The 14,826-nt window shown below is 51.7% G+C and overlaps 2 protein-coding genes and 1 long non-coding RNA gene across 3 annotated transcripts in view; 2 read left to right on the top strand and 1 right to left on the bottom strand.

The window, feature by feature from the left end:
* SULT4A1 (sulfotransferase family 4A member 1) overlaps positions 1 to 4,460 on the top strand; it is a 32,080-nt gene extending 27,620 nt beyond the window's left edge. Inside the window, exon 7 of the mRNA XM_067698330.1 lies at positions 2,936 to 4,460. Within this exon, the coding sequence (XP_067554431.1) occupies positions 2,936 to 3,048 (113 nt within the window). The 3' untranslated portion in view covers positions 3,049 to 4,460. The remainder of the gene's footprint in view (positions 1 to 2,935) is intronic.
* An 8,056-nt stretch (positions 4,461 to 12,516) lies between these two features.
* LOC137203016 (uncharacterized) lies at positions 12,517 to 14,413 on the bottom strand. The gene is made up of 3 exons (XR_010932850.1): positions 14,019 to 14,413; positions 13,622 to 13,810; positions 12,517 to 13,484 (listed from the first exon to the last, which is right to left on the bottom strand). It is a non-coding gene; the product is annotated as an uncharacterized lncRNA (long non-coding RNA).
* Positions 14,414 to 14,600: 187 nt separating this feature from the next.
* Positions 14,601 to 14,826, top strand: part of EFCAB6 (EF-hand calcium binding domain 6) — a 227,434-nt gene continuing 227,208 nt past the window's right edge. Inside the window, exon 1 of the mRNA XM_067698329.1 lies at positions 14,601 to 14,736. The gene's annotated coding sequence lies outside the window, so the exon portion shown is untranslated. The remainder of the gene's footprint in view (positions 14,737 to 14,826) is intronic.

The raw sequence follows: 14,826 nt of genomic DNA, 5'->3' as shown, positions 1-14,826 counted from the left end.
CGAGGGGCAGGAAGGTAACCCACGAAGTGTTGCTGAGGCTCCCTGGAGGTCCCCGCTGGAGTTGGTCTTGTCACCCCGCACACGGTGCCGGAGTTTGCGGGTGTGGCTGCCGGGATGTCTCAGGCTCTGTGGGCAAGAGGTGTTTCAGGCGGGCGCCTTCCCAGATGCCCCACAGGGCAGACCCTGGGGATGGGTTGGGGGCTGTCATGTTTAGAAGCGCAGCGCGTGCACGTGGCCTCCTTGAGTTCCAGCTGGCCCGTGGGAGTCGAGGGAAGAGGGTGCAGAGAGTCCGTGTGCGGAAGGGCCGTTTCCCTCCATCCCCCGGGGAACTAGCAGCCTGGGAGGAGCAGCCCCGTCGGGGGAGGGGTGTGTGGTGTGCGCGCGTGCGCACGCGTGTGTGTGTGGTGTGTGTTTGGTGTGTGTGCGTGAGAGAGAGAGCGCGCGCGCGAGCTGGAGGTGCAGGCCTCGGCCGTCACAGAGGCTGGCGCTCCCTCCTGGTGCGAGAGCTGTGTCTTGCGCGTGAAGCAGTTCGAGGTGAGGCAGGTGTTGCAGGCAGGAATCCTCCCCGGGCCCACTTGGGTTGCTCTCCGTGCCCTCAGGGCTTGTGGTATTTGAGGCTGCTCGACTGTGGAGAGCTCGGGCATTAAACTCCCCGGCACTGCTGGGTGCCGGCCCAGGCCTGTGAGCACCCCTTCAGCAAGAGTCGCGCCTGACTCGGTGCTGTGGACCGGAGGCCGGTTCCCAGCTCCCTCGGGTGGTGCCGGTGCCGGTGCCGAGAGGAGGGCCCGGAAACGACGCCGGACTCTGCAGGCAGCTGCCTGGAGCGGAGAGAAGAGCTGGGCTGCGGCCTGGCCTGGCCAAGCTCGGGCCGCGCCTTTGAGCTTCTCTGGCCTTTTGTCCTTCCTCTAAGGAGGGCGGGTCGGGGCTGCCAACCCGCTTGGCTCCCGGGGCTGTTCTGAAGGTCAGGGGGCGAGCGCCTTCCTGTAAAGGCAGGTGGGCCGCTCTCCAAGAAGACACTAACAAGCCGCCTCACCCTGCCGTTTCGTTCCTGGCTGCATCGTCACAAATGTTTATTATTTAAAATTTATTTGCTCTTTTTTATTTTGCTTTCACTGTGTTTTGTTATCCTTGGGTGTGACCTTCTCCAGAATCCCCCTTTCGGTTCATTTGTGTGGTTAAGAAGTGTCGAGAACATACTGCGTGCCCATATGCTCCTTCCGATGTGTTTGCTTTATCATCGTTTACCTTGGTTTTGCTTTATTTCAGTTCTTTGATTTTGTTTTCTTTTAGCATATTGCCTCTTTGCTCAGAAGACCTCCTTGCGTTGGTGAGAATGCAGGGGCTTGAGTAGCCAGCTGCATTGCTTAGATTTGATTCATATCACAGCATAAATTGCACTGTCTTGATTCCAAATCCTAAACCAGGTGGGTGACTCCTTTGATGAGCTCTCAGCTGCCTCAGCTGAGAAAAATAATCATGGAAAAATATATTTATGGTGTGACTGGTCTAGAAGCTTCTAGTTTTGTCCCTTAGGTATCATTAGAGGGTAGCAAGCACAGTTTTTTCCTCTCCAACACTGACATATAATTTTTCATCACCGAAGAGAAAATCCTTGCCACTTTGGATCTGTTAGCACAGCATTTGCAGGGTTGCAGCTTCATATGTGAGGTCCTGCGAGGACAAGGACGACTGTTAATAACAGAGCTAACGAAGGATGTTTGCTGGAGACGGTCAGAGCTCTGATCTCAGAGATGCTGACGGTGAATAGAATTCTAAATGGGCATTTCAGTCCCCCGAGGCAGCTATATAAAAGCACAGCCCCAGCTCTCCGGGTGATGCGTTCACAGCTCCTGTAGGTGGGAGGGCGGGACCCCCACTTGTGACATCTTCACAGTCGCCATTCATATGTGACCAGAACAACTGAAGATTTTGTAGTTAAGGAAAGTGGGTTCAGCAGTTTTCATCATTTTGAGCTCTCTCTTCCCTTCATAAAGGGATGGGTAGGCCTGTGCCTGCACCTCAGTCTGCACTCTCCAGGCTCCCTCACATCTGCCAGGAGGAGGTCTCATTTTATTTTCTTTTTTTTTTTTTTTGCGGTACGCGGACCTCTCACTGTTGTGGCCTCTCCCGTTGCGGAGCACAGGCTCCGGACGCGCAGGCTCAGTGGCCATGGCTCACAGGCCCAGCCGCTCCGCGGCATGCGGGATCCTCCCGGACCGGGGCACGAACCCGCGTCCCCTGCATCGGCAGGCGGACTCTCAACCACTGCGCCACCAGGGAAGCCCGGAGGTCTCATTTTCTGACCAAGCCTCGCTGAGCTGTGGCTGCGATGGAGTGGCCGGGGGCCCGGGGCTCCTTTTGATGTTGAGTTGGGAGCTCCGACTTTTTCTCCCTTTAAATTCCTCCCTGACGATGCACGAGCAGGCTTCTTGAAATCTTCACCCTTGACCTGGTCAGGAGGCTTCCTGCTCACCATAAAATGTTCTACCTTTTTGGATGATTTTTTTTTTTCCTTTTAAAATTCTCCAGAAGCAAATCCTGCCTTGGTGGAGCTGTTGAGCCGTGAGTGAGTAGTGGTGTCACGAGGACCCAGATCCACGTGGTGCCCGGAGCCGCAGATCTGTCCCACAGACACTGTCTGTCCTCTGGGGTGTTGTGACCCACCCACTTTGTGCCTGGCTGGGGATTCAGTGGTGGATGGGCAAGGCCCGCAGCTCTGCACACTTGTGGTGCTGGGCGGAAAGCGCGTCGGGATGACCAGACTCAGGGAAGAGGGTTCAGCTGGTCTGTAGTCCACATGGCCCATCCTGCCCCAATAGGCCAGGTTCAGAGGGGTCCGGGAATAGATCTGGAACCTTCCAGATCCATTTCCTGTGGTTTGGTAGCTGGCCTGACAGCAAGTGAATTCAGCACATTCTGCTCGTTTGTGTTCTAGGAAGAGTCGGGCTGTGGAAGGACATCTTCACTGTCTCCATGAACGAGAAGTTTGATTTGGTGTATAAACAGAAGATGGGAAAGTGTGACCTCATGTTCGACTTTTACTTATAATAACAGCAACAGCAAACTTGCATGCTCACAGTACCCAGACACTAATAGCTCAGAGTCCCGTTTGCACTCATTTGTTACCCGCTGGACAAACTCTGGAAGCAGCGTAAGACACGGCGGAGAAATGGAGGAAGTGGGGTTATTTCCGATCCAGAGCAGCTGTCTCACCTTTGGAATTTGAAGTCTACATGTCTGATTACAAAGATTGCGGTTCTGATGACCTGGACCATACGTATCCTGTCTGTAACATATGCAGCTAGAATGTCTACCTTTTACAGCCCACATTATTTATTGTATTTTATAGAGCTTTTCACTGGAAATCTAAATAAATGTCAGTAAACCAAATAAAAGTTCATTTCCGAGGGACTCAGGAGCGAGCCACACCCGAATGGTAGGAAGATCTCAGGGTTGACTCTTTATTTTTGTAGTTTTCTTCCGTAAGGCACAGCCATTCGGTTCTTGTCTGGTTGTGAGACGCTGGTGAGGACCGAGGGTGAGTCGGGTGTTGGGGGGACCTTGTTTCTGCTGGTGGTGTTCAGTTCTCAGTAGTCGCCCCGGGATACAGCAGGAACTGTTCACTGGGGCGTTTTCAGAGAGGATGCCCTCCTGCCAGCGACCCCCGGCCAGTGGCTCCGAGGCTGATGCAGAGGACCCAGCGGGACGGGCGCGCGATGCGGTGACTGGAGAGCCTGCCACAGAGACACTGAGTCCACTCGGAACCTGACTTTTCGTTCCGCAGTCTTACTTTCGTTCCCCAAAGCAGAAACCTGCTTATGTTGGCAAACAGATGATTGATGGTAAATTCTAGAACTACTGGGTCTTTACATACCATTTATTCCACCTGGGCCTGCAACTCTGCGCCCCAGAGACCCAATGTGCGAGCGTAGCGCCCTGTCTCACCCAGACGGGGCTGGCGATGTCGCCTTCGGTGCTGTGTCCGAGGGAGGGGAGGTGCGGTCTTTACTGCCCCGCCACTCGCTTCGTTAACTGGCCCACGTTAGCCCGGAGGAGTGATGGAAGGGCAGCCAGTGAGAGCAGGGCCAGTGGCCAGTTTGTACGCACGCTGCCGCCGCGGTGGGACGGGGCCGTCCCGGCTGTCTGTCTGGCTGGGAAGTTCCCGGAGTGGTGGCCGGAGGGGTCGCCACCGCGCGCGAGGGGTCTGTTGTGCATGGTGTCTTTGGAAAGTGTGGACGTGCGCTTTGTTACTGGCTAAGGAGAGCAGCTGCAGTAGGGCAGGTGGTACTCGGCGTCTCGCGGTGCGCTTAGCTGCACCTTTTCTGTGTATCTGCGAGAGAGGCAGCTTTCTGTGAAATTTCTTTTCTATTTTTCTATTTCTAGTACTGTATGGATATTACTGAGCTCCACACATGATACTTCTGTGCTTGCTTGCATCTTTAATAAAGACACGTCCCATGCCTTGTGTCCAGCTTGTGCTGACAGGTGGAGACGGGGGCCCTGCGTGGTCCCCTCAGAGCTTCAGGGCAACGAGAGTGAGTCCCGCTGACCTCCGTCGCTGGGGCTCAGAGGGGCTTGGGCCCGTGTTGGGCTGGGTCACTCAAGGCTCAACGTTCCAAGGGCTGAATTTCCCTCACTGTTTGTCCCTTCGCCTTTGGTATCTTTTAAAAGCTGAAGTGAAAGGAAGGGTGGGGGAGAAAGGAGAAAAGCATGGGAGAGGTTTTGGTGCACCTGGGGGTCCAGGGGTCTCAGTCTCTGTCTTGGAAGGGCCCACTTTCAACAAGGTGGACGGTGGTATAGAGACCAACCCGGCTGATTGCACTTCGCCCCTGTGAATTCCAGAGTCCGTCTAACCGATTCCTTGTGGAAGGAAAGTCCAGAACATTGTACTGAATAAAGCTTCGGCTTTCTGAAAAGTCATGTTTATTTTCAAATGGACGAGTTCCTTTAGGTCTCAGGTGAAATCCCGGAATTTATTTTGGTACCTGGGATGACCCTAGACCCCCAGGCCCCAGGTTAGTTAAAGGAATATTCCAGTCTGCTATGTCCCAGGGGGTCTGCTCCCAGATCACTTACAAATCACCTAAAATAAAGCAGAGCCCTTGGATCAAGGGCTCTTGAAGCAGGGCAGTGCCGTACAGTCATGGTGCTATTTAGTGAATGTCCACTCTGGCCCTGCCTAGTTGATGTTTCACCACATCCTATGGACTCACTGAGTACACACTTGAGCACCTGCGCTGCACGGGGCCCTGCTAGAGGCACTGGGGATGCAGTGAAGTGGCAGAGGGCCCCGGCCTGCATGGCGTTCATGCTCTCGTGGGGAGATGACGTCACGAAACCATGGGTGAGTACAGGCTCCAGCAGGCTGTAAGGGACCAGTGTGCTCCTGAAGGACCCGGGGAAGCCCAGTGCAGAGATGCTGCTTGAGCAGAGACCAGGAGGGCGTGAGAGACTCAGGCTTGGGGCCGCCTGGGGGAGGGGCAGGGCAGGGGGAGTGTGTTGGGCAGCGCCCAGAGACTGGGCGGTGTTTGGAGGGAGGCCAGGAGTCAGCTCACGGAAGCCCTCGCAGGTCGTGAGGGCTGGATTTTGTACAAAGAAATGAAGGCGCAAGAGGGCTTAACTGAAGGAGTGCTGCCTGGTTTGCATTTTCAACTCTTAGCTGGCTCTAAGCGTTCTCGGGCCATGTGTGCTGGGAACCGGCTCCTACCTCGTGCACACGGAGCAAAGTCAGGGGCGAAATGATTCAAGGCAGAAGGTGCCGTGGAGCCCACGAGTAGCGCCAGTTTGGAGAGTGGAATGACCCATGGGTAGCATCCGGATGGGATTTGAGGGGCCGTGAGGTGAGGAACGTCTGGACAGATGGAGAGGAGACAGGCCTGGGCAGAGGGCTGATGTTACAGGCACCCCTCAGGGTTCCTGCACGTCAGGGGCCTCCAGTGAGTCCCTGGTGGCCTGGCCTTTTGACTTCACAGACCCAAAAGATCCCAGAAAGTATCTGGGGCACCAGCACAGGGCTTTACTAACAGCCGGATTCAGCCACAGCCCCTCACCAGCTGGGACCACCCCTGTGCCCTCCGCCTGGCCCTGACACTGTGCCAGCCTGGCCCTGACACTGTGCCATTCGGGACATGTCACCCTTCCCCCACTCACCCAGTTTCTTTGTCTGAAAGGCCCAGGAGGGCCTTCCTGGCTCAGATTTGGTGGCCCTCCCACCTAAGCATGTAGGCCACTTAATTTCTCTGATCCGGTGTCATAGTTTACGTAACGGAGGTTAGCTTCATCCTGCTTACCTCGTGGGATGGTCGTTACATGATCTCAGTGGCTTTGAAAGCATGAATAAAATTCGCAGAATTGATGGTCTGTGCCTGGCACTGCTGGTGAGCACCCCCTAGTGGCCAAGTCGCCGGTGACAGCCGACCTCCTCGGTCCACGGTGAGGTCCCTCACTCCGGATGTGGCCCTCAGCCCTGTGGATACAGGCGAGGTGCACAGTCCCTGTCCCGGGAGGTCCCACGTGAGGGACAGTTTTACCACCTTTCTGAGCAGAGTGACTGCAGTTGGTAGCTGGTGGAGGGAGTCCTTGGGTGTCCCCGAGGACTCTGGGCCGCGGATGCCGTCCTCCCCTAGGGTTTGGCCCTCCGCCCTACCCGTGCAGCATCATCTTCCGCCCTTCACTGTAGAATGAGTGTTTTCAGACTGGGATGGTACGTTGGCCAGATGGTCCAGCCTCACCCAGCTGAGGGATGCCCTCTGACATTCCTGGACATCCGTCCCCGTCAAGCTCACCACCTCCTGGGACAGCCATTCCACTGCTGGCAGTCCTTTCCGGCCACTTGTGCAGACCCCCACCCAAGCCCGGGACTGCCCCCGTCTCTGGCCTCCCTCGCCTGAGACGCCCAGCCCTGCCTTCACCTGGCGAATGCTCCCCTCCGCTCCCAGGCGTCCCCTGCCTTCCTCTCATCCTGCCCGCCTCACTGCCCTGCGCTTGTCTCCCCACGTGGACAGTGACGCCCTGAAAGCAGGACCGTGCTGTGTCAGTCTTTCCCTACGTCGGAATTTGGCATATAGTTAGCACCTAACGACTGAGTGGAATCTTTCATTCTTGGAGTGGGTTTTGTTTTTTCTGAAAACCATCTGCCCTGTCCCTTCTATGCACTGTTCTTGGTCCTGCCCTTGGGGGCCGTAACCTCCCAGGCAAGAACTAGGCTGGTGCCCTGCCCCCTCACCAATCGGGAACAAAAGGAATGGTACAGAGGATGCCGAGCAAGGAGAGGTGACTGCACGGACAGCAGGAAGACTGCTAGATGTAAGAACTAGGGTGAGAGCTGAGTCTGCAGCAGGTGGGATGTGGGTAGGGCAGGGGCCAGAGACGGGCATGCCCGGTGGGAAGAAATAGGATGCACTAAAATGAGTCCGGCAACCGGTTCTAACGCAGCTCTGCCACCAGTGGTGGGACCGAGGGGGAGGTCCCTTTTCATCGCGCAATGAGGAGGTCTCGTGTCAGGTGTCTTGAAAACCCACGCAGCTCAAACATGCTGTGGCTCTTCAGTGGTCAAACTGTCTTATCAATTCAACCCGAGAGGAGCTGACCAATGGGGGAGACCGTGAATTTTTAGCCAGTGATGGACTTTGCCAGCGAGGGCAAAGAGAATTTGTTACAGAAGCACCTGTCACACAGCTTGGGCCCACACAGCCATCGCCAAGGCGTGCTGAGCCTTTGCCAGATCTACACATCAAATGACAATCTGATTCTCACACTCGGATCCCTGTAAGCCAGTTGGCACCCGATGTCTGAGCTGCAGTCCTTAAATCTGTCCCCTCACCGCTGATGGAAGGAATCTGTGCTCTATTAAAAGCATTCTTTAAACACCAGAGAATGCTAAGTGTGTTTAAAATATAAAAAAATCAACCAGAAAATGCATTCCCCCCCTCTTTAAAGTTGTCATCTTTACATGTATCCGTGGTGTTGGGCACCAGCTGGGAAGAGAAGTCTTAAAATATCACGAGCAAGGCCATCTCTGCAGAAGGAAAGACTCCCAAGGCCAACAAGACTCTCTCTTCTCCAATCTTTTGCATCCTCGAAAAACTTAAGTGAATTGGTTAAAATCTCCCCCACCTATTTCTGCTGTCTCTCATTTCCCCCCTTTACAATCCATAGTGCATGTGATTTCCAGAAAGTCCTTCTTACTCAAATACAGCTGGTAGCTTGGAGCCCATCTAACTCTGCTCAAGAACCACTGGCTGGCTGGGCCTCTGTGCCGCCCTCAGGCTCTGCCCTCTGCCTGGATTGCCGTCCCCAGCTCAGCCCGGATTACGGTGATTCAAGGTTGAAGCTCAGCACGGGCAAGGTCTACTCCAAGAAGCCCCTGAAGTCTCCTTTCCATGCCCACTCCTGTGTCTCTCATAACAGACCCCGGCCCTGCGACCATCTGCTTCTTGAGGCGACGGCCGTGTCTCTTTCACTTTCCTTGCTGCCGAGAAGTTAGCTCAGAAGAGACCGTCAGTGACGTGTTGGTGGTCGGAATGGTCCCACCATCCGTTGAATTCAGCCTCCCCTGGTCATCTCAACTGCAAGCACATCGTCTGTGACTCACCACGTGGGCCCTCTCTGGTCCGGCCACACAGCTCACTCCTACACACCTCACGCGCTTTTCCCCAACTCGGCTGGACCATTTTGCCCTCTTGGAAAGCCTTCCCTGCTATTTCTAAGTGTTGCCGATTCACGTCCACCACCTGCCGCAAGCTGGGCTCAAAACAGTCTCCAGGAGGCCGTCGTGAATTAACTTAGCTCGCTGACGCTGCCGTCCTGTAGGTACCCAGGTTTCCATTTTTACCAAAGACGTCAGGAGGGTTGCCAATTATGGCAGACAGACTGATTTTCAGGGGCTGGTGGCTACCTCTCTCCTGGGTCCCTCCCACACTTGGGGGTCTCCAGAGGAGGAGAAGGCCAGAACCTTCCTTAGCCCAGAGAATGAGTGACTGGGGTGTCCCCACTCTCGCTGTGAGACAATATGTGACAGCAAGTACATTTCTCCCTAGAATGGAGTATGCCGGGAGTTAGAGCCTTGAATTCCGAAAGAGTAATAATTCCCTATAATAGGGTATTGGTTTACGTTTGTTAAGAAAACATTTTGTACTTGTTTTCAAGTTTCCTTTCCAAAGTGTGTGTTTTCAGCCCCAAGTAGACCATAAGCAGAGACTGTGCCTCATTCATCACTCTGTCCCCATCCTGTGCTTAGCACAGAGCTCCAATCCTATCAGGTAATCAGTAAATGCTTGTTACCTAACTAAAGGCAAATTAAATGCTAAACAGCACTAATTACAAGCTGTTGCAAGATCCTGGCTCTCAGCAAAGAGAACTACTTGTGATTGTCAAGGGTTTGCTAGTTGCCCAGGTGTATGAAACATGAAATTGTTATTTTCTAACTGCTTCTTTGTTCCAGAGGGCGGGCCGTTCTTCTCAGATTGCTGCAATAAAATATCCGGAGGGCAGGGCAGGATTCATTAAGATTCTAAACGCCAGTATTCTACACTATGGAATCTGGTTCAGGGGTAAGACAAGTGGATTTTGATTCCTGTTTTCAAGAACGGAGACAACCAGTAACGGTGAAGGGAAATGAAGAGCTTCCTCATTTATTGGCACATGAAGGGGGAGCTGCTACTCCTAGCCTGTGTAGTCTCTCCACGGACGATCCTAAAATAGGCACAAAAATGGCCCCCTGTTTACAAACGATAATCAATTATTTGTAGAGACAGTGTTTAAAATCTGCAATTTAGTTGCTGGCTGACTGAACTAAAATGAGCAGCTGCGACACGTGTCAAGGTAAGTATCTGAGAGAGAAAGACCTATTTTAGTAGAGAAAAAATAACCACGGTGGCTTTTCCAAAAGAGCGACTTATACCTCATTTCTTCTTATTTAATTTTATTTTCGCCTAAGGATTGCTCAGGAGATTCTGGTCTTCATTTTAGGAGGCCACCAGAAGCACAGCAGTCAGGGAAGTCTTCCTAGCAGATTTCCCAGGGATATTCTCCGCTTCCCTTCAGATGCATTATGTATCCATGTCACGCACTGGCTCTTCCCTCCTTCTTTATGAATAGACGAGGTGGAAACGTCTGCGGGGTTAATCAGTTCCTGCTGCTTATTTCTCCACATGAAAGCGTAACTTCCATTTATAACATCATTGTTGATTACCGTGAGATAATTACAGGCTTGATCTTATAGCCTTGCCTCCTAGGTGTACTGAATTGTGGTGAAAATGTAGCCATGAGTACTCAGAACCCACAGAGCAGACACAGCTCGCCATGATCCCGAGTTTCTTCGTAGTCACTGAGGGAATGAGTTGTTTGCTGGCTGCCGCAGGCGTAAAAGTATTTCCCTCATCTTTCCATGGTTTGCTTCTCCAGATTATCCTCAAAGGTTTTGAGCAGCAGGTTCCTACAATGGGTTGTGTAGTCGAGGCTGAAACAATTTCTTGCGCAGTGTTTCTAGTTTCCGTGGTACTGCAGGGTATCTTGGACAAGGTAATGGGTTCAGCCCTGCTGGAAGCAGACCCACTTCAGGGCATCTAAGGGAGTGTTCTTTGGGAGGTGTGGCCAAGGAGGAAAACTATCTCCCACAGCATCCTCCTTGGAGCCACTGTCACATTATAGAACTCTGGTCTGTTTGATCAGAGAGCAAACCTAATCTAATAGACTTTATGGGCTTTTACTGGGACAATAAACAAGTAAACACTTTGGAGTGAAGATGAAAGAAAAAGGAAGGAAGGAAGGAAGGGAGGGAGGGAGGGAGGGAGGAAGGAAGGAAGGAAGGGGGAAAGGAAAGAAGGAAAAAAGGAAGGAAGGAAGGAAGAAAAAAGAAAGAAAGAAAGAAAGAATAAAAGAGTCCTAGGACAAAACCTCATAACAGACTGATTTAATCAGATGTTTAAATACATGGAAAAAATCATCCTTCTCTTCAAGGAAATAAGCAAGGATTCTGAGTTTCAAGGATTTTGAGCCAATTCTAGGCTATGTTGACCCAATCATACACCACTTATGCTTTACTGTTGAGTTCAGATCCGTTCAAAAGACATTTATTAAGTCCCATGTTTGCTCACACAGCCAACTATTAGCATTTTCCCCCCACAATTTTCCCTCGGAAAAGAGTGTTACTAAAAACTAGAATCTTTACAAAGACTCTAATGTAGCAGCTTATCTCAGTTAACTTTACTTTGAACAACAAATCACCTCAACTATTACTGGATTTGAACAAGAGGACACCTGATGGAATTGGAGAGAAGGAGAGACATTTAACACAGACTTAGTAAATTCCTAATGTCCTATCATTACATTTTTTGGTGTTGGATGTGTTAGTTGTTATTTTAAATAGGCCTTCTAAAGTGAACTTAAAAAATAGATACAGTGAGGGACTTCCTGGTGGTCCAGTGGGTTAAGACTCCACGCTCCCACTGCAGGGGGCCCAGGTTCGATCCCTAGTCGGGGAACTAGATCCTGCAGGCATGCCGCAACTAAAAACATCACCGTGAGATAATCCTGGAGATTACAAACAAATAGCCACAGAATGTTTTTTGTTTTTTTTTAAACAACTGTCCTGGTGTTATGTGAGTAGGTAATTCTGGCGTTAGGACGACAAGAGTGGCTGCAGCACTAGACGTGAGGGAGGAAGCAATGATCATTAAGGGATCGAGTGGTACCATTTATTGAAATGGGTCAGAGTGAGGGAGGTTGGCAGATCAAGGGCTGTGTGGATGGCTGAAGTCCAGGTAGCCTTCAATACATACCAGTGGAGGGGGTCAAGGCTGGCAATAAGTATAAGAGGACCACCTAGGTCGGAGTCAGAGGGACCCTAATGTCCAAAGGCCATACAGAGGAGGAAAATTACCAGTGGGGCCTGAGAGTGGAGTAGCTGGTGATTCAGGATGAGGCCCAGGACCACGTGATGTTATCGGAGCTGATCAGAGTGAGTTTCAGGTAGGAAGGAGTGATTAACTGCGTTGAGTGCTACTAAGAGGTCAAGTAAGGTAAAGTCAAGTATAGAAATATTTATGAAAATTGACCAGGTATCAGGGAGTAATGGAGCCATGCCTCTGTTAAGACTGATCAAGAGTTAACAGCAACTGAAAGAGAGACAGCATGTGTACATGACTCTACTGAGAAGTGGGTTAAAGGGGAGAAGAGAAATGGGGTGGAAACTAGAAAAGAATCTTTTTTTGTTAAAGATGTGGGACACCAGAACATGTTTCAACAGGGAAGGAGGGAAGAAAAGATAGATAGAAACACAGAGAATGAATGAATGAATGAGATTGTTGGCTATTATGACAGAGAGGGAATAACTTAACCCACCAGTCCCCATACTTTTTGGCACCAGGGACTGGTTTCGTGAAAGACAACTTTTCCATGGACCAGGGTGGGGAAAGGGGCAGATGGTTTCCAGATGATTCAAGTGCATTACATTTATTGTGCACTCTATTTCTGTTATTATTACATTGTAATATATAAGGAAATAATTATACGACTCACCATAATGCAGAATCAGTGGGAGCCCTGGGCTTGTTTTCCTGCAACTAGATGGTCCCGCCCTGCTGTGCAGCCTGGTTCCCTACCTGGGGTTAGGGACTCCTAGCCTAAGCCCTTTTGGTCTCAGGACCACGCCTCAGGATTCATTTACACTCCTGAAATGTACTGAGGGTCCCCCAAAGCTTCTGCTTTGTTGTGAGTTACATCTATCACTATTTACCATACTAGATAGTGAAACTGATAAAAAAATTTAAATACTTGTTCACTAATTCATTTAAAATAACAATAAACCCATCACATATTAACATTCTAATGAACAATTATGTTTTCCAAAACAAAAAGAATTAGTGAAAAGAAAGGCAGTTTGTATTTTTACAAATCTCTTTAAAATCTGTCTTAACAGAAGACGGCTGGATTCTCCTATCTTCTTTCGCATTCAATCTGTTGCAATGTCACACATCATGTAGCTTCTGGAAAACCCTACTGTACACTTACGAGAAAATAAGACTGTAAATGCAAGTAACATCTTACTATGAAGATAGTTTTAACAATTATGGACTCTCTGAAAGGGTCTCAGGACACCCAGGGGTTCCCAGACCACACTTGGAGAACTGCTGACCTAAGCAGTGAAGTCCAAGAGATGGTAAATGGTGATGGGGTTTAGGACGCAAGGGGCGGAAGTAGCCTCTGTGAAAAGCAGCCCTTCACCTTTTGGAACAAGAACAGAAGAGATGGGCGCCAAAGCAGTTGTGAGGCAACCATGTGTTCCCTTCCTCTTCTATTTTTCTGGCCCCACTGTGAGGCATGTGGGATCTTAGTTTGCTGACCAGGGATTGAACCCGTGCCCCCTGAGTGGAAGTGCAGAGTCTTCACCACTGGACCACCAGGGAAGTCCCATCTGTTCCCTTCTTATGGACTGGTTTTCTCAGTGGGAACTGAGGTGAGGTCATTCACTCAGTGCAGGAGGTCTGAGGAGAGAGAGGACATGAATTTACTCTCTTGGTGAGTAGGAAAACTCGCCTACCAGTGACGGACAGTCAGACTGCCAAGAGGGACCATAAAACATCCTTCTCCGGGGCACTCAGCAGGCCACCCTGTAACTTACCTGCTGACAGAAACGAGTGGTGGGGATTCCTCGGCAAGGCTGAGCCTCTGGGCCACTGCTTCTCTCCCACCGTGAGTGGTATGACGGTGATGAAGAGCAGGACGTGGGACCTAGCCTGCCTGGGTTCTAATCCTGGTCTGCCGTTGACTAGCTGTGTCCTTGGACCCTCTCTGTGCCTCGGTTTCCTATCTGTAAAACGGGAATAACTATAGTACCTACTTCATAGGGCTGTTACGAAGATAAAAGATTAAATGACATGTAAAGTACTTAGCTGGGTGCCTGATAAGGGACGTGCTCCCGAAGGGCCAGTGACAACTACTGTCATTGCCACTATTATTATCGAAATGACTTACTGAGCTTCCACTCAGCCTGCGAGTGTGGGTAAGAATTGGCTTACCTGATGACTATCTACTTAACTATCTACGTGTGGCCCCGAGCAGGCTGCGGATGCAGGGGTTGGCAGAGCAACCTTGTTCTGCCTTCACCAGGTCTCCTGAAGGAGGCCAGCAGGACACAATCAGACACACCAATTAATGCAACGATCACAATCGCCCTAAGTGCTAACATGTAGAAAGGGCGTAGCACGCGGTTGCGGCTTTAGATACATTCCTCCCTTCATCCTGATACCAGGTCCTGAGTGGGTAAGCTCGGTTTTTACAAGTGAGGAGTCTGCTTCGCAGCAAGGGACTGGCTCCTGTGTGGCCACGCGGCTCGAATTGGTTCTGTGAGACCCGTCCGACAGCTCGCGCGAAGGCCACGTTAACAGAAACACGCTTCTACAACGCGGGCCACCAGAACTCCGACCGAGTTCCCGCGCCCGGGGAAAAGGATTTCCGGCGGAAGTTTCTTCTGAGGGGGCGGAGCCACCGGCAGGCTTGGGCTCACCCCTCCGCCCCCCCAATTCCGTAGTCGACTTGGCCAATAGGAGCTCCGCTTCTTGCCAGGTGCGGAAACTTGTTCTCCAATCAGCGAGCGCCATCGTCGCTCGGGCAACAGCGTCCTAGAGACGCCGAGTGGGCTGGGCTTCTGCGGCCTCGGGCCCTGGGGTCCGCGCTTAGAAGTGCGTCGGCGCTCCGAAGGGGCCCAGCGAGGCGGAGGGTTGAGAAGGGGCTGGGGTAAGACGGCGCGGCGGCGAGTGCGTGCGAGCCCGGGGGGCTGAGGAGGGCCCGGGCGGGCAGCTCAGGCAGTCCCACAGCCCCGGGACG

This window comes from Pseudorca crassidens, chromosome 11 (assembly GCF_039906515.1).
Source record: "Pseudorca crassidens isolate mPseCra1 chromosome 11, mPseCra1.hap1, whole genome shotgun sequence".
NCBI lineage: Eukaryota > Metazoa > Chordata > Mammalia > Artiodactyla > Delphinidae > Pseudorca > Pseudorca crassidens.
The sequence above is the reverse complement of the archived record's forward strand: the minus strand, read 5'-3'. Positions and strand labels throughout refer to the sequence as shown.